Source organism: Rhipicephalus microplus, unplaced genomic scaffold, assembly GCF_043290135.1.
Source record: "Rhipicephalus microplus isolate Deutch F79 unplaced genomic scaffold, USDA_Rmic scaffold_12, whole genome shotgun sequence".
Taxonomy (NCBI): Eukaryota; Metazoa; Arthropoda; class Arachnida; order Ixodida; family Ixodidae; genus Rhipicephalus; species Rhipicephalus microplus.
In genome coordinates, this window is record NW_027464585.1 from 38,371,836 (window position 1) to 38,391,670 (window position 19,835).

Here is a 19,835-nt window from a genome sequence, read left to right on the forward strand (position 1 = left end):
CGAACGTGTACTTCCAACGCCTCCTAGATTTCCTGTGCCTGCCGGATTATCGGCGGTCACTTGGGAAGCAGCGGTCGTTGGAACTAAAGTGGTGGCGTCACTCAAGTAGGAATGTCTTCAAATAAGTTTTTACTTTTCTTGAGTGTAAATGCAATAAAAATAACGTAAAAAAGTTTTAACAAGGCGTAAACGTAATTACAACTAACCATACGTAAGTGAAGTTGTCATTAAACAAACAACTTTTTTTATTACAAGGAATCCTCTGAAATTAGTAACAAACGCCAAAATTGCCACAAAGGCCAAGTACAAAGGTCCTTATTACTACGTAGGCAGTGCCGCCACAGATGACCGGTGTTTCGCGCTCATCCGGCAGGTACAGGACATCTAGGAGGCGTTGGTACTACGTACATGTGCACGACGCAGTCAACAGGCAACAGTTCACCGCGTCATAGAGAAATGACCGCGTTGTTCACCGGAGGAAGCTTCACAGGAAACATAACAAATGTGATGAACAGTAGCTTCAAACACTCGCTGCCAATTGTAATCGCCTCATCTCTCAAGGCAGAACAGGCTTTAGAAGATAACGCCACGCGTAATGACAAGCGAAGGTGCCGTCCTCAAGCGCCCACATTACGGTCCATCGAGTTTTCCCAAAGATGACACCGAGCGCGCATCGTACCTTTTCGGCGTCTGCTAGCCCGAAACCTGCCCAAAACCTTCCAGAAAGCGTCCACGACTAAATTGTTCTGGAAGCGTCTGGCGACCCTGGGGCTCCCCGCGGGTCGCTGAACATCCAACCCACGGAGGAAACCTTTTTCCTTCCTCCGTGATCCAACCCGACACGGAGAAAAGAACCGGAAGTGCGCCGCGGGGGGGGAGGGGGGGGGGAGCAACCCGAGAAAAACGAGCGCGCCAGTACAGTAGGTGTTCTGTGAGCGCGGCTGGCTCTCGCAACCTGCGGGTAGCCAGAAGTGGAAAATCGAAGAGCCCCTGTGTGCGCGGATTCCCTTGGTGTATTGCAATATCCGTCTTTGCGTTCCTTCCTCCGACGGTCCAGAAGTGGAAAATCGAAGAGCCCCTGTGTGCGCGGATTCCCTTGGTGTATTGCAATATCCGTCTTTGCGTTCCTTCCTCCGACGGTCCGACCGTCCAGGTTGCAACAACTAGCCAGCCGTCGCGTTTGTGTTGTGGTGATTCCACATGTGTGTCTCGTGCGGATACAGCGATGAAGGCCAATGTATTCGGATGCTGCGCTGAGTGTTAAAACAGAATGGATGAAGACTCCCCGGTTCGCCTCAACGGGCGGAGGAACCGTCGGCGGCTGTCAGGTGGGTCATCACGCTGGTGCATCGTCGCTAGGACTAAGCTGATCAAAACATCCGCTTACGTACGGATTAAACGCCTCGTCGGAAACAACTCCATGAATTCCCGACCAGCTTGTGTGAATTCCATCGTATCAGCTGACGTCGCGCGAAAGCTCTTGTTTGGGGTCGATTGGGTGGAGAGTATGCGCGTCATCGTGATGATTGCTCGTGCGACCTCAGCTGCGCGTGTATGTACGTGTAAGGTTTTCGCAAGTAACGGTACTACAGCATTTGGGTGTGACGCGCGAACGCCTCCGTTCTCTTAATCTCCGCGTGGGCGACAGCATGCCCTCCGATCGAAAGACGATGCGAGGTTGCTCGCAAAGTGAAACCACGGAGCACATACGTGACAAGTGTATAGTGTGCAGTGTTGCAAGTTACTTTATTGAGAAAGAGACGCATTACAGTTACATTTAGAACATTCGGAGGTGTCGGAATCTGCCAAGTAAACCAGTGGTGAAATAATCACAACAGTTTAAAACTCGCATTAAACCAATTTATGTAATCTGAAAAAACTCGCGTTAAACGGCCAGTAGCTCAAGTTATGGGGCTTGTTTCGTAATGTGCAATTTGCACCACCATCCTTGATTGCCCTGGTTCCCACCATTCTTGATTGCGGGGTTCCGGGAAGGGGGGGATCGGGAGAGCCCTCAGAGGTCGGGATTTAAGTCGACAAAGTGTATAAATGGCAATTGAAGGAGCCTGGTTGATAATCTCTAAGCGCGACTGCTTGAAATACGCATAGTCAGCGGCGGTGGCTCCGTTTGTGTACGCAACTTGTTTACGCTAATTGTCATAAGAGAACAAGGTACTGCATTGTCTCATCGGATGAATTGAACCACCTGCATAGTCCATGTCTCGACACAGTGTGCTGTGTGTGACCGTAGCCGATCACTTTGGTGAAGGCACTGCGATGTTCGACGTGCCGCGTTCCAGAAGCAACGGCACAAATACTGCTTTTCTTTTTAAAGACTGATCTTATGGGATACTTCAATGCAAAAATTTGGGTCTCTCGGTTGGTGTTTGTTCAATAATTCGGCCGTCCGGTGCAAGTTTAACCCCCTTAGTCAACACCTACCTGTATCGATCTGGTGGCTGCGTTCATACTTGTGAACATTGTCAATAAAAAAGCAAATATTGCGCGTATTTGATTCGCAACGTCAATACACAGTTGTTAGGCCGTGTGTCTTCTTATTTAGAAAATGCATGAATATGTAATTCTAAAGACCAAAGTGTTTATTATGCTGCGCTGATAATGCAACACTATGATAAAAAAGCGGGTGTTTCCTACACTTCGCTAAAATTTTTAGGGGTTGTAACTGGATGGATATGGCTGTACCCTTTATATCGGGCCGTGGCTAGCGCCACCAAGCCGTAAAAAATACTTAATGAACCAAAAACTAGATTTATTTTTTTCCCTCAAATAGTGAGGTTGAGGATTCGTACTTTGCAGTGCAGGGTTTAATTTTCACTCGTGCCTTGACTTTAGCCACCAATCATATAACCTCCTTCTAATTAATTCTACCCGCTTAAAGTCTATTTTGCCCTCACTGTCCCTAAACCCCAGTGCTTTGAAAAACTCTGCGCCATCATCCTGAAGTATAAGGTGAAGCCCTTTACAGAAAATTATCAAGTGTTCCGCAGTTTCTTTTTCCTCTCCACACGCACTGCATACCATGTCTACCCCTTCGTATTTGGCCCGATATGTCTTGGTTCGCAATACTCCCGTCCTGGCCTCAAACAGTAGAGAACTACCCCGAGTATTATCATAGATCCTTTCCTTGGCAATTTCCGGCTTAAAAGTTTGATAGATGTCTAGGGCGGACTTCTTAATCATGTCAATTCTCCACATATCGGTCTCAGCTTCCTTCACCTTCTTCTTAACCGATAATTCTTTTTGGTTTGGCCCCCTGCTGTTTTCCAAGTAATTACCAGTCAATTTTCTGGTTTGCTTCCGCCATTTTGTATCGACATTCTTCATGTACGAGTAGCTGAATACCTTCCTAGCCCAACGCTCCTCTCCCATTTCTCTCAATCGCTTCTCAAATTTTATCTTGCTGCTAGCTTCCCTGCCCTTAAATGATGTCCATCCCATATCACCTTGTACTGCCTGATTTGGTCTATTTCCGTGAGCTCCTACCTATTCCACGTTGCTTAATTTCTAATCTTGCTTGAACCTCTAATCTCATGCACAAGAGCGCATTGCCGAACGTCAGACCAGGAACCATGACCCCTTTCCATATTCCTCTCACAACATCATACCTATTGTAATTCCACAGTGCCCTGTTTTTCATTACCGCTGCATTCCTGTTACCTTTAGTCGTCACGTATGTTTCGTGTTCCCTTAGGTACTCGGCCCCATTGCTTATCCTTACGCCCAGATATTTTTATTTATCTGTTACCTCTAGCGTGACCTCCTGTATTCTAAGCTCACTACCTTCATTATCACTAAAAATCATGACTGCTGATTTTTCCTTACTAAATCTGAAATCTAACCTATCTCCCTCATTACTGCAGATGTCCATCAATCTCTGCAAATATTTTTTGTTGTTGGTCACTAGCACTATATAATCGGCGTATATCAATGCTGGTAGTGCCTGTTCAATGAGTTTTCCTTGTTTGACGAAAGAGAGGTTGAAGCCCAGTCCACTTCCCTCTAATTTGGCCTCTAATCCTTGGTACATCATGAATAATAAGGGTGACAGGGGACACCCCTGCCTAAGCCCCCGTTTTACCTTTGCAGGCTTGGATACCTGTTTTTCCCACTTTATAATTACCTTGTTACCTTTATAGATATTCTTCCAGATTGTCTTCCAACCTCCTGTGTTTCCGAAACCCATTCTGCAGTTCCCCCAGCACCCCCTCATCCTCTATCCATGCCTGCAGTCTTTCCTTTATAATCTGCGTCGCCAGCCTGTAGACCACTGATGTCTTTGTTATAGGACGGTAGTTGTTTATGTCAGCTTTGTCTCCCTTTCCTTTATAGATCATGCTCATCCTGCTAAGTTTCCATCCATCGGGAACTTCTCCATCGATTATTATTTTGCTCACTGCCTCTCTTAAAGCCTGCTTAGACTTCGGACCTAATGTCTTTATCAGCATATTCTGGGCATGTTGATGTACTACTAGGAACCCTTTTCTCAGCCCTTTCCCACTCTTGTTGTGAAAATGGAGCCATTGCGCCACTTGATTCATCCTTGTCTATAGTGGTGCATAAAGCACTTCTTTGTTGAAATTTTTCTATCACCCTTGCTCTTATATATTCAATAGCTTCGTCCCCTTCTAGCCTAGCACCTTGAGCTGTAGTTATAAACATCTGCTCTAGGCTCGTCTCATTTCTTAGGGAGTTTAGATGGTTCCGAAATTTTGCAGCTGCTTTTCTGTCTTTTTTATCTACTTCTGCCAACCACTGGGCTCCCTTTCTTCTAATTTTTTTATTGATCAGAAGGGATGCATCCCTTCTATAGCTTAGAAAGATTTCCCATTTTCTTTTAACATCATCTGTCGGTTCACCCCGCTGCTTAGCATGTCTGTGTTCCCTAGAGGCTTCCTGAAGTTTTGCTATGGCTCTCTTAACTTCCTCATCCCACCAACTTTTGGGTTTGTGTCTTCTTTTCTGGGGTGACTTGTCCCGTGCCTTAGCTAGCTCTAGCTCAAACAGTCTAATTAGATCCGTGTATGTCCACACTGTTTTATTATCCTCAGTGTTTACTTTCTCAATTTGTTTAGTTGCTATTTCAATTTGCCTTTCTGAATAAAAATTTTCCTGTAGTTGCTCATCTTGTCTCCTTCTTACTTTCACTGCTCTTCCAAAACTTAGCTTGTTACGTTTGTGATCACTACCCAGACGTCTGGAGCCACCTTCATCTATGTGCATTCCCCTGTGCTTATCATACATCCTATGTGACATCAGTGCGTAATCTATCGTGGACTGCAGCCTTCCTACCTCCCATGTTATGTGCCCTTCACACTTCTCCGTACTGTTGCAAATGATCAAATCAAGCCTTTCACACATATCCATGATCATTTTGCCTGTCGGGTCGGTATACCCATCTTTATCTTCTATGTGTGCATTAATATCTCCTAGTATAATTATCTTGCACTCTCCTCCTAACTGCTGAATGTCCTTTGATATACACTCTACCATTGCCTGGTTTTCCTCTCTGGCCTTTGCTCCCGTCCACAAGTACACGAAACCAAAGAGTGTCATTTGCCCTGCCACACTCCCTTTTAGCCATAAATGTTCCTTGCACTCCTGCTTGACCCTTTGCCAGTCTGTACTTTTATGAATGAATATCCCAATACCATCCCCCTTCCTGCTGCCTTCTGTTCTATTACAATATTCCCACGCATTGTCCGCATTGTTAGGAGGTTGTTTCATGTCCCTGAGAAACCCCATGGTGCTGCCCCGTGCCAGTGGCTCCGCCTTTTAAAAAACTTTTGTTTTTCACATTACTGCCAGATGGCACTGTCGTGTGGTGACAGGCGGGAAGGAGCAGGTGAGAAGGGAGGTCAGGGGGCCGCAATGTCTGGCCACAGCACGGAAACCCCGAGAACATACAGCTCTGTGGCGCGGCGAGCAGGGCAGGAGCACAGGATAGACGGTAGAAAAAGAAACAGGTGAAGCAAACAGGGGTGCAATCACAAACAGGAAGCTAGCGATTGGAGCGTAGAAGGGTCCTGGTGGTGGGAGACTCTAACGTGGCCAGGGTTAGGGATGGCGTCTTCATGACATTGAAGGAAGATGGGAGAGTGAGGGTGGAGGCCCAGTCAAGGAAGGGCATGGTGGATGCTTGGGCCAAAGCTCAGGAGGTTGTAGAAGACAGCATGAAGGGCAAAAATCTCGTCATTATTCATGCTGGGCTCAATGATGTGTTGAAGGGCAAGGAACAGAGCCTTCAAAGACAGTTAAAGGATGGGAGGCGTAAGCTCCGAGAAGCCTATTGGAGTGTGCATGTGACCCTATGCACAGTCCCAGAAGTCTGGGGGCAGTCTCGTGAGACTGAAAGGAGGGTAGTGGAGGCCAACAGTGTGATCAAGGGTGTGAGCCGGCAACTCAGATACAGCGTAATGGAAGTAAACCAAGACGTGTACAAGCCCGGTGCTCGCCCTTTTGCACAGGATGGCATTCACTACAGTGGTGCGACGGGCAGGAGGGTTGGTAATAGGATGGTTCGTCAAGCCACAGCTTTTTTAGGGGGGACCAGAGCTCTGAGGTCAACAGTGTAGCCGAAGAGGGTTCTAAAGGGGCACAAATATTTGAGCCACACGGAGTCTGTGGGAGAAGAAATCGACGTAAGCACAAGGGCCAAGCTAAGTCAGACATAGGCTACATTAACATGCAGGGTGGCAGGAATAGGTTAAAGTGGGAAGAAATAGAAGAAGCAGTTGAGGCAGGAGGAACTGATGGTATATGGGGTTGTGAGGACACATCTTCGTGACATGGAGCAACCACCTTGCAATCCGGACTACGTATGGGAATATTGTAATAGAACAGAAGGCAGAAGGGAGGGGGGTGGTATTGGGGCATTCATTCATAATTGTATAGGCTGGCGAAAGGTCAAGAAGAAGTGCAAGGAACATTTATGGCTAAAAGAGAAAGTGGCAGGGCAAATGACACTCCTTGGTTTGGTGTACTTGTGTACAGGAGCAAAGGCCAAAAAGGAAAACCAGGCATTGGTCGAGTGTATATCAAAGGACGTTGAGGAATTAGAAGGATAGTGTGAGATAATTATACTAGGAGATATGAATGCGCGCATAGAAGATATAGATGGGTATACTGACTGAACCGGCAAAATGATCATAGATATGTGTGAAAGGCATGATTTGATCATTTGCAACAGTACTGAGAAGTGTGAAGGGCAAATAACATGGGAGGTAGGAAGGCTGCAGTCGACGATAGACTACGCACTGATGTCACATAGGATGTATGGTAAGCTCAGGGGAATGCACATAGATGAAGGTGGCTCCAGAAGTCTGGGTAGTGATCACAAACATATCAAGCTAAGTTTTGGAAGAGCAGTGAAAGTAAGAAGGAGACAAGATGAGCAACTACAGAAAAATTTTTATTCAGAAAGGCAAATTGAAATAGCAACTAAACAAATTGAGAAAGTAAACACTGAGGATAATAAAACAGTGTGGATATACACGGATCTAATTAGACTATTTGAGCTAGAGCTTGCTAAGGCATGTGACAAGTCACCCCGGAAAAGAAGACACAAGCCCAAGAGTTGGTGGGATGAGGAAGTTAAGAGAGCCATAGCAAAACGTCAGGAAGCCTCTAGGGAACACAGACAGACAGACACTGACACAGACAGACACAGAACACAGACCAGGCACTACCTAACGCTAGCGTGAGACATGTCAACTGACTCGCCGAGGTCTCTTGTACTGTTCACACTGAGGCAAAGAATATTTGAGCATTTTCATTCCTTTTCCCATCTTGGTATTAAAGAAACACAGAAACTCGTCAGTGAACATTTGGTGTGGCCTGGAATGAACACTGACTTGAGAAATGGTGTTCGGGCATGTCAGCCTTGTCGGTGATGCAAAAAAACGCCAGGCCTGCGTGGAAGGCGCACCACAGACACAGCGAAAGCTAGAAGAGCGGCCTTTCAGAGTCTTTTCTATACACTCATTGGGTAACTGCTGCAAGTACACCTGCTGGGTACCCACTACAGCACTAATATTAAAAGATTTAGGGTAGTAGGCCAGCATTCGCTGTGCTAGTTTTCCTCATTCCTCTGAGAAGCATGGTCTTTAAACTATTGCGAGGAATTTTGTGCCAATCGTTCATGCAGTGGCTGACAACGATGAGGAATTATGCCTGAAGTGTGTATATGCCACAGTTAATAGCTGAATAAAAAGAAGCTTTTGTAATGAGATAGCAGCCCTGCTCAAGAACGTGAAACACATATTCTAGATATAATGGAGAAACGCCGTTGTTCTCGGTCTGAAGCAACATCCTTCATTAAAGACCGCGAAGTGGGGTACGCTGCTGCTATGCGCCAGTATGAGTCAATTGAAGCGGCGGTCGTTTCCGCAGTGTCGGCAGCGATAGATAAGGCCATGCCGATGATTATGGAATGGCTTTTCAACACCTTTGCTGAAGGTCTGACGGAGATGCTCGCCGTCAGGTTAAACAGCCTTTTTCCCTCCTTCGCTGCACACACTGTCACGGTCCAGGGTGAAGCTGAGCATCTCGACAATGAACAAAATAATCGGCGTCAAGAAGATGTTACCCCAGAAACGCTCGTCAGCGCTCAGACGCCAACCCCTGTGGGGCCCAGTGGGTCGTTTGGTGACATGAGGCTTGGTAATATCATTCATAAACGATGCTATGCTCCATTGTCTCCAACCAGTTTGCCAATGTTGAAACCAAAAAAAGTTATTACTGATACCAACAATGAGCAGGACGTTTTGCGTTCTGCAGTTGAGTCAACTATATTAAGTCGTGCGGTCACCTCAGGCACTGCCATAATAATCGACGGAGAGTGGGAGGGGAAAGGGGTTACTCCCCTCTTCCACCACCTCGCCCGCTGAAAACTGCCGGACTTCAAATAAAGTTTATTCATCCATTCATTTATTCTCACAACTTAAAAAACTTTCACTAGTTGTGAAACTTTGTACCTTGTAAATTGAGAAATTTGCATAACAAAATTGAGGAATAGCAACCAACGTATCGCTAAAGAGCGTGTACACTGAAGGCGCAGAAAAAGGCAACAAGAGCTGGTGGAGCAGGCGAGTCCGTGCCATGGCGTCACATCGCCCCGACCGCAACGACGCCACACTTCATTCTCGGGGCTAATAGAGTTAATATAGTGACTCTAGAGCACGGTGTAAGATACAAACAATTTAGGTGGGGATACTGTTGTGCTGCGGCGATGGCGTAGTGGTTAGAGCATCCGCCTCGCATGCAAGAGGTCCGTGGTTCAAATCCCGGTACCGCGCAGTTCCCAACCGGATTAAAAAAAAAAAAAATCCGCGTGTTGATGGAACTGCATTAAGAGGCCTGGGGTGCGGCCTCACTGGCAAACACCGCCGAAAACGCACTCCCTCACCAGAGAAGGATTGGCCACCCTGGTGCAGTATCTGGCCACTACCTCCCACATGCTTACGTCAATTAACTCACGGCCCTCAGTCCCCAGCAGCTGCGAAGCAACTGACCACGGCGGCGGTCAGATCTGCAACGCAGCAGAGGGTGCTAAGAATCTCTGGATCCGTACAGGCCGCCATTGGAACCTGAACTTGGCAACGTTTAATGCTAGAACCTTATCTAGTGAGGGAAGTCTAGCTGTACTATTCGAGGAGCTAGAGGGCGTTAAATGGGATATAATAGGGCTCAGTGAGGTTAGGAGGACAGATGAGGCCTATACGGTGCTACAGAATGGGCACGTCCTTTGCTACAGGGGCTTGGCAGACAGAAGAGAACTGGGAGTGGGGTTCCTAATTCACAGAAACATAGCTGGCAACATAGAGGAATACTATAGCATTAATGAAAGGGTGGTAGGTATCGTAATTAAACTGAATAAAAGATACAAGATGAAGGTAGTACAGGCTTACGCGCCTACATCCAGCCATGATGACGCTTCAGTTGAAAGCTTCTATGAAGACGTGGAATCGGCAATGAGTAAGGTAAAAACACAGTATACTATAGTGATGGGCGACTTTAATGCAAAGGTAGGGAAGAAGCAGGCTGGAGACCAGGCAGTAGGAGATTATGGCATTGGTAGTAGAAACACCAGAGGAGAGCTACTAGTAGAATTCGCAGAACGCAATAATTTACGGATTTTGAATACCTTCTACCGAAAACGAGAAAACCGCAAGTGGACATGGAGGAGCCCTAATGGCGAAAATAAGAACGAAATAGACTTTATAATGAGTGCACACCCTGGAATCGTGCAAGATGTGGAAGTGATTGGCAAGGTACGATGCAGTGACCATAGAATGGTGCGGTCTCGAATTCGCCTGGACTTGAAGAAGGAACGGCAGATACTGATATGCAAGAAGCCAATAAATCAGCTAGCACTGAGAGGGAAAGTACAGGAATTCAGAGTGTCGCTGCAGAACAGGTACTCGGCTCTTAGTGATGAAACCAACCTTAGCGTAGATACAATGAATGATAATCTGACGAGTATCATTACGGAGTGTGCAGTGGAAGTTGGAGGCAGGGTAGTTAGACAGGACACTGGCAAGCTTTCCCAGGAAACGAAGAACCTAATTAAGAAGCGTCAAATCATGAAAGTGTCAAGTACAACAGACAAAATAGAACTGGCAGAGCTTTCGAAGTTGATTAATAGACGTAAAGTATGCGATATAAGAAGGTATAACATGGAGAGAATTGAACACGCTCTGAAAAACGGAGGAAGTGTCAAAGCATTGAAGAGGAAACTTGGGATAGGCAAAAGTCGGATGTATGCACTAAGGGACAAAGAAGGCAAAATAACTACCAATATGGATAGGATAGTTAAAATAGCGGAGGAGTTTTACAGAGATCTGTACAGTATCCGAGACAACCACGACCTTAATACTATAAGAACTAGCAGTAACCCAGATTACACCCCACCAGTAATGATCGAAGAAGTCAGAAAAGCTTTGGAGAGCATGCAAAGGGGCAAGGCTGCTGGTGAGGATCAGGTAACATCAGATCTGCTGAAAGATGGAGGACAGATTGTGTTAGAAAAACTAGCCACCCTGTTTACGAGGTGTCTCCTGACGGGAAGGGTACCAGAGTCTTGGAAGAACGCTAACATCATCTTAATACATAAGAAAGGAGATGACAAGGACTTGAAGAATTACAGGCCGATCAGCTTGCTCTCTGTAGTATATAAGCTATTTACAAAGGTAATTGCTATCAGAGTAAAGAAAACATTAGAATTCAATCAACCAAAGGAACAAGCAGGATTTCGAACAGGCTACTCAACAATTGACCACATTCATACTATCAATCAGGTAATAGAGAAATGCTCAGAGTATAACCAACCCCTATACATAGCCTTCATAGATTACGAGAAGGAGTTTGATTCAGTAGAAATATCAGCCGTCATGCAAACACTGCGGAATCAGGGCGTAGATGAAGTATATATAAACATTCTGGAAGAAATCTACAGGGGATCAACTGCTACCATAGTGCTTCATAAAGAAAGCAACAGAATACCAATCAAGAAGGGTGTAAGGCAGGGGGACACAATTTCCCCAATGCTATTTACCGCGTGCTTACAGGAGGTTTTCAGAAGCCTAGAATGGGAACAGTTAGGGATAAGAGTCAATGGAGAATACCTTAGTAACCTGCGCTTCGCCGATGACATTGCATTGCTGAGTAACTCGGGGGACGAATTGCAACTCATGATTACGGAGTTAGACAAGGAGAGCAGAAAGGTGGGTCTTAAAATTAATCTGCAGAAAACGAAAGTAATGTACAACAACCTCGGCAAGGAGCAGCGCTTCGAGATAGGTAATAGTGCACTTGAAGTTGTGAAAGACTATGTCTACTTAGGGCAGGTAATAACCGCAGAGCCGAACCACGAGATTGAAGTAACTAGAAGAATAAGAATGGGGTGGAGCACATTCGGCAAGCACTCTCAAATTATGACAGGTAGTTTGCCACTATCCCTCAAGAGGAAGGTATATAACAGCTGTATCTTGCCGGTACTTAGCTACGGAGCAGAAACCTGGAGACTTACAAAGAGGGTTCAGCTTAAATTGAGGACGACGCAGCGAGCAATGGAAAGAAAAATGGTAGGTGTAACCTTAAGAGACAAGAAGAGAGCAGATTGGATTAGGGAACAAACGGGGGTTAAGGATATCATAGCTGAAATCAAGAAGAAGAAATGGACATGGCAGGGCATGTAGCGCGTAGACAGGATAACCGATGGTCATTAAGGGTAACTGACTGGGTTCCCAGAGAAGGGAAGCGGGTTAGGGGGAGACAGAAGGTTAGGTGGGCAGATGAGATTAAGAAGTTTGCGGGTATAAATTGGCAGCAGCAAGCACAGGACCGGGTTAACTGGCGGAACATGGGAGAGGCCTTTGTCCTGCAGTGGACGTAGTCAGGCTGATGATGATGATGATGATGATATTAAGTCCATCATAGCACCTGTAAAAGTCCTCCAGTGGAATTGTCGTTCCGTATCTTCCACTTACATAGATCTTATTTATCTCATACAGCAAACAAATCATAATATAATTTTACTTCAAGAGTCTTGGCTTTTAGTAAACGAAACATTTACTCTGAAATATTTTCGAACTTTTAGACTGGATCGTCCAGGTAGAGGAGGTGAATTATTGGCCCTAATATCTTTAAAAATGTGTCATCATGTTTCTGTAACTTTTGAACATATGTGTCCGGATGGTGAATAATTAGGAATAGATTGTTTGTTACCTGACTCCAACAGGATTACAGTGATTAATGCGTACTTTCCCAAATGGAGTAAGACGCACAGATCACCTAGATTGTGTTATCAAGAATTCTTCGTCAAATTCAATTTTATTGGCTGGGATCTTAACTTGGATAACACTCCTTGGGGGTTTAAAACAGATGGCTTTGGCAAAAGATTGTGGAATTGGTTGCAGGATAATAATTTTCGCTGTCATAACTATGGACAAGTTACATTTCTATGCGGGATAAGCTCATCAACATTAGACCTAACTTTTTCGTGTGGCCAGTTTATAATTTCATCGTGGGAAACGTTTGATAATATGACGAGTAGTGATCATGTACCGATTACCTATGAAATAATGCTACCACAACTCACCTCTGCTATCCTGCAACAACGGTTCAACAACTATAAATTTATAAAACTGTTTTAAACTCCGCGCTCTCGTCATTGAGAGGACGCGTCAGACAGCAACGAGCTGCTTCAGTAGTAGCGTGTCTAAGTGACTCTGTCCAGCCGGAAGAGTTTTCTCTTAAGTACGGCAGCACACTGTCCAATTCAGCTTGGTGGAATGAAGATTGTACGCTTGCGTATAGGCGACGTAAGGCTGCTAGGAAACGTTTACGCCAGAACCATACTCCTAAAAATTGGGTTGACTATAAATTCCACCCAGCGCTGTTTAAATGTACAGTTACTTTAGCTAAAGATAAACACAATTCTGACTTACATTCGCATTTATCAAAACCTGATAAAAGATCTGCCCTGTACAGGCTTCTACGGAACGAAAAATCGATGCAGGTACCAGCATATTCGCATTCAGTAGTGCTGTCTTCTAAAGAGACAACAGATTTGTTAGTGGGCATCGCAAAAGGACTTGAAGCACGTTTCGCTTTGTCATGCTTGAGACCTGTGACATTCAAAAGCGCAACCTCGGACTTTCGGGAAGTCACTATGGCGGAACTGGCAGATGTCATACTAACTGTAAATCAAGCGGCTCCCAGTCCACATCAGGTTACAAACTCTATGATTAAATTGATATTTAATTCCCATCCCGATGAGCTTTTGAATATTGTGAACTGCTCCTTACAGCACACATGAATTCCAAGCGCATGGAAAATTACTAAAGTTGTGTTGCTGCGAAAAATACAAGCCTCGGATATGTCCTGGATAACATTCGGCCAATTTCGCTTGCTCAAACCTAGTTAAAATAATCGAAAAAATTCTTCATAGAAGACTCAGTGAATTCATCGATCGTCAGGACATCCTTTCACCAAGGCAAGTAGGATTTAGACAGGGGTGCTCTATATGGTCGGCTCATGTTAATTCGGCAAGCCGAATTCGCCTTGCAAAAGTATCTGGTGAGCTTTCTGCATTAGTCACATTAGATATCGCAAAAGCCTACGATAGTGTGGAACACAGTACATTAATTTCAAGATTAGTGGACTGTGAGGTGCCCCAGTACATTATATCTTGGGTTCAGGAGTTTCTCTTTGAGAGACAATTCTTTCGTTGCCACGAGGGAGTTACTTCTGCCTCATATAAGCAAACAGGAGGTGTTCCGCAAGGATCAGTCCTGTCACCTCTTTTATTTAATATATTATTATCTTCATTCCCGTTCATAAAAATGTTCCTCTTTACGTCTACACTGATGGTATTGCTTTTTTCTCGTCAACCTGAGATATCAATAGTCTGTATCAAATCTTACAGTCATATTTGAGTAAGCTTGAGGTATGGCTTGGCGGGCTGTCTTTTTCACTTAATGTTAGTTAATGTGCTCTGCTTGTATTCCCTCTGTCCGTTCCCGTATTTCTTTCGCTGCATTATCGAAATGATCCGATTCCACAAGTAACAGCACTAAAATATTTTGGCATTGTTTATGTGGACAGTTTAAATTGGGAGCAACAAATAGAATCAAACACCCGTAAAGCAGAAAGTGCCCTAGCATTGCTACGCCGGTTTTGCAATAAGAATTCAGGGATGCGCAGGGACACGTTACTTATGATATACAAACTTTACGTACGCCCAATTCTGTAGTTTCGTTGCATTCTGTTTTCTGGAAGTGCCAAGTACAAATTAAGACCTGTTATATTGCTAGAAAGGCAAGCTCTGCGACTGTGTCTCGGGCTACCTAGGTGTGTCGCGAATAGCGGGCTTTATTCGGAAGCTCGAATCATTCCACTTCATGCTAAATTTTGACAGCTTACTGTGCAAACATTTTTAAAACTTTATGATGCGCCCCTCTTCTGTTCACAGACAGTTTTCATCAAACATCCAGTCTCTTTCTTTCAGCACCCGTGGTTTCGTTATCAAAGACCCCAAGTCATTTTCGTTGAGTCTCTGTTATCAAATTTTCACGTTTTTCTCCAGTATTTAACTCCCCGAATCCTATGCTCGGTGCCAGTTGACTTAATTTTCGATGATATTTTTCCAAAAAATGCCAAGTTACTTCCAAAGCATGTTCTGGAGGGCCTCCTTCAAGACAATCAGTCATTTTCCCAATTGCGTAGTAATTTCGACGGATGCATAGCAAAATCGTCAGAAGGCTGGAAAAGGTATTTTTTCTCATCAGCTTAATTGGTCTTTTGCACTCCGATTGCCTGACTTCACACCAATTTATCTCGCAGAATTTCTGGCTATTACATTGGCTCTTCGAAAACTAAATTATCAGCAAACAAAAGCTATTATTATTTCGGATTCTTTGTCTGTATGTGCACATCTAACGTCCGCAAAGCAGTCTCCTCTTCTCAGGATATTTTGGTCTCTCGCATCGCATAGCCTATCAGAAGTTCGGTTTATTTGGGTCCCCGGGCATGCTGGAATTGTACTAAACGAAATTGCTGATTCGCTCGCTTCGGCATCTTTAAATTTCCCGGTGGGGCTAGTAGCTCCACAGTTTCCTTGTATTACTGCCGAACGATTCAAGTGCCTGTTAATCTTAAAAATCAACGAAACATCGCTCCTACAATCTGAAGAATTTCGGCACTTGCAATTCACATGGAACACCGCAAAATGCCTTTCCCGTCAATGTGAGGTGACCCTCACAATCTTTCGCTGGAGAGTTCCTCGGTTAAATTTTCATCTCCACAAATCAGGATTTTCATTAACTAACATATGTGCAGTTTGCAATGAACCGGAAACAATAGATTACTTTCTTCTCACATGCCACCGCTTCGCCTCACTGCGCCGAATAATTCTTGAAAGACCGATTGGTATGCTTGGATTGCCAGTCAATACATCCACCCTATTGTCGTTTGGAGCCAGTCAGTTGGGTGTGGGCCGTAGTGCTATTCTGTCAGCGCTACATAAATTCATTCAGGCAACCAGAAGGATACGCTGCTAGTGGTACTGCCAGATATATCCAATTCTTTGTCCCCCTTCCTCATTCTGGTTAATTTGTTTTATATAATCTGGTTTATCGAATTCTTCTGCACTTTTTCACGTTTTTTCAGAGGAACATTATTATTGTTCTTATCTAATTTCTCTTTGTTTTTTAGCAAGCGTTGTACAAAAAATGTCTATTATAAGGTACAGTGTGGCCAATCCCCCTTGTGGGTATGAGTTAAGATCTCCTAGGCGACAAGACAAGACAAGAGCCTTGGACGACCCACTCGTTACGCTATTCGCATTGTGCGACGACTGCTTGTTCTTTCGCTGTTTTAAAATGCTTTATAAGTCATATTAACGAGGTTGCTTTCTCGACATCAAGTCTGCCTAAGGCATGTTTGCTACCCAGTCTCAAGCACTGGCATGGCTCATTGGTAGAATACTAGGCTGGCACCCAGTGGACCCAGGTTTAAGCCCCATTGTGTCATTGGTACTAGGCTTTTTTTCTAATTTCACGCGATGTTGTTATCGAGACCAGCGGCGGCGGACAACTACGGCGCTGTGTGAGACCCGTGTTGTTATCTCATGACAGCTTTCTCTGTAATACAATGACACACCAGAAGTCCTTTGCGAAAACTTCTACTTCCCGGCAACCGTTTCCTCAAGGTGCATGCAGACATTGTCGGACCTCTTCCTTTTTTCAAAGGATATCGTTACTTTTTTAGAATTCTTTGCGGGTTCACCAGGTGGCCAGAAACTGCTCCAATCAGCGATATTGTAGCCGCAACCATCGACAACGCTTTTGCTAACGCCTGGGTATTGCGATTTGGAGTTCCAGAAGAAGTGATTACCGGTTATGTTAGACAATTTGTATCCGTCTACATTTTTTCACCATCTCCTATGACTTTTGGGAGTGCGCCATCATCGCATAACAGCATATCATCCTCAAATGGCCTGGTGGAATGCCTTCACAGGAAATTGAAAGCAGCGCTTACGGCTCATGGTGACACTGAACATTAATGGATTGATGCTTTGGCTATGGTGATTCTGGGTATACAAAGTATACCAAGAATATTTGATGAAGATTTTCAATGGGCTGCACCGCAGTTAGTCTACGGCACTTCACTATGGCTGCCTCTTCAGTTTATCTGCCAACAGCCTGATGAGGAAAACAAGCTGAATACCCCATCTAGTCTGAAACGCTCTCAAGGTGATTCGCCCAGTGGTGCCGCAGCATAAGTCAACACAAAACCCATTCTTTTTCAAGGATTGAGAAACTGCCACTCATGTTTTTTTCTTTGAACAAATGCAGTTCGCAAATCGCTGCAATTTCTATGTACTGGACCGTATTTGGTGATCGAGTGAAAAGACAGGCATTTCACAATTTGTGTGGCCATCAGAGAAGAAAAAGTGTCGATCAAAAGGCTCAAGCCCGCTTATGTACAGACCTCCGTGAATGATACCAATCATCTGTTGTGTTTTTACTCTTCAACTTTCACAAAGCCATCTACAAAAAAAAAAAAGCATGTGCACTGGTCTCACCAAGACTCAATCTATACAGCGAGAAGGTCCTGTCGCGGGCTGACGTGCCGGGCAGCGACGACAATTAGGTCAGAAGAGGCACGAGCAGTGCGAGCACATGCGCATGGACTTCAAATGGACTTCAAAATAAATCAGTTGGTTTTGATAATGCTTATAGCAGCATTCATCGTCTTCTGTCTCTTTGTTACAGCACCATATCTCACGTAGCACCTACTGTCTAAGATAAATCTCGACACAAGCAGCACAGTGCAAGTTTTGGCCCAATAAAACAGCCACGATGTACCACGGGGTATGAGAATGTCCACATAATCTACTGTTGTAACCTAAGACACAACACAACACGAAAAGGTGGGAGGCAGCTTTGCCCAGCTTGGATTCAAAGAGCCAAGAGGCCCTCGTGATACGTCTGAAGACAGTGGCCTGTGCCAACGGAATTCCGGACTAAGAATCTCACTCATCGATCTGCACACAGAGGACATCTGATAAACATTTTATTCTCTCTCTCCACACAGGAGCAGGGGTACAACAGGTGTGCCAATTTAATACAATTTTTCTTTGTTGCGCCAAGCTGTGCCAAAACTATAAAATTTGCTCAAACTGCACCACACTGCTCCAAAATGTCTGACCAGCCTCAAAATTACCTCTGGTGCGCTAATGTCAGCGAGAAATGGAGGCCACATTAGCTATCTGCACATTGCATCATCAATCAAACCAAGCGCACAGGGCCTAGCCCTAAATGACTGTCATAGTAACTTTTTATTAGCGCACACTGATGCACAAAGAGAGGGAATGACACCAATACGTGCTAAGAAAAAGCTATGCATACATACTAACTAGCTCATCTCACAGTATTACTTAACGATGGTGTAATATAAAAAGGTATTTACTGAGGCCTGCCGAGCGGTGATGGTGAGTGGCTACTTCCGGCTGCCATTACTATGGTTTTTCAGCTGATTCAGCAGTACGGCGTATGACAGACTAGTGTTCGGCAGCTGCTGTGTCGTGCTTGAAAACATGTTTTTTTTTAACCGCTTTTCCTGGCACAACGATCAACTGCGCTGTGTATGGATGCAGTTCCTGCTTGCGAAAGCTTTTTCTTGACAGAGTACTGACATCAAATGTACTCATGTTAATATTTTTGCGTCAACGAGTAGCTATCAACCCCTAGTAGTGATTCGCGGCCCATAATGCAACTGAGGGTAACTATCACTTTTATTGATGTATATAACTGTTATCTAGCAAGAATCAAAACGGCTGGGTATCCCGCCATCTTTAGCACTGGGAGCGCTACCAGTGGCACTACCTCGCGGTCACCTCCAGACCACACCACAGCTAACCACTTCTCCGTAGAAAGGAGTGACGTCAGGCCATGCTGCTCCGCAAACATTTAGTTAGGTGCACACACTCAGTCATGCCTTGTTGCCTGTATTGCCGTCGTCGCCGTACAAAATGTCGACTAGAGTCGAATACGACGGTCTAGAGCTTGAAATTGCCACGACGTTGGGAGTCATATTTGCTTCAATCGAGCCTTTCCAGGATAGCGTTTCTAAGATGGGCGCCCTTCCAAGCAGCATTGAGGAGGTGCCTGAGGATGCATGCTTCGGCCATGCTCGCTCGTGCATATAAATTAGCTATATTGGTGTGTGTGGGGTGCACAGCATTCAGGTATACGCAAAGGGGTCAATGGAATATCGATATAAGGAATGCGCACCAGCTGAGATATAGAATACATTCCTTGCTTGCCCAGCTCTTCTCTGCGGCTCCAGATGGCCCCACCTATCCGGTCTCACCCTGTCATGGCAGTAAACCGGTATGATGTAGACAAAAAAAAAAGTCTCTGGAATAGCTAAATTTCACTTTAACAGTACCTGCGTGTTACTTGTTAGCGATGATATCTGTCTATACACTTCTCCACTTTGATAGCTTGCGGTAGTGTTGGCGTGTGACGTACGCATAATGAAAAGATGCCCTCATTTCACTTTTTCCGCGCTTTGAACCAGACAACTGCAACTCATAACGGTTCCCCGATGCTCTGATTGGCGAGCACACATTGAATCGTGCTCTTCTGTTTTGTGGGTGGTTTGCATCTTGGTGATTTCACGAAATAATTTAAAATGGTGCCACGAAGACCAGACATGGCGACTAAATGCGTTTACAGGCTTCGGTGCAGATTCACGATAAAAACCCTTGGATCGTAGACATCATCGCTACTAGCGCGTTGTCACTCAGA

General features: G+C 44.9%; 2 protein-coding genes across 6 annotated transcripts in view; both read left to right on the forward strand.

Annotated features, from left to right (window-relative positions):
- Positions 1–19,835, forward strand: part of LOC142783830 (uncharacterized) — a 456,044-nt gene that overhangs the window by 262,867 nt on the left and 173,342 nt on the right. The window lies entirely within an intron of this gene.
- The window catches only part of RhoGAP68F (Rho GTPase activating protein at 68F), a 177,953-nt gene continuing 158,569 nt past the window's right edge, over positions 452–19,835 (forward strand). For 2 of the 4 annotated variants that reach the window (XR_012888497.1, XM_037418110.2), the window contains exon 1: positions 452–1,328. Coding sequence is in view for 3 of the 4 variants with exons in the window: in XM_037418110.2 (XP_037274007.1) it covers positions 1,271–1,328 (58 nt within the window). In the remaining variant the exon portion in view is untranslated. The remainder of the gene's footprint in view (positions 1,329–19,835) is intronic. The other 2 variants (XM_037418108.2, XM_037418109.2) reach the window with 1 other exon arrangement.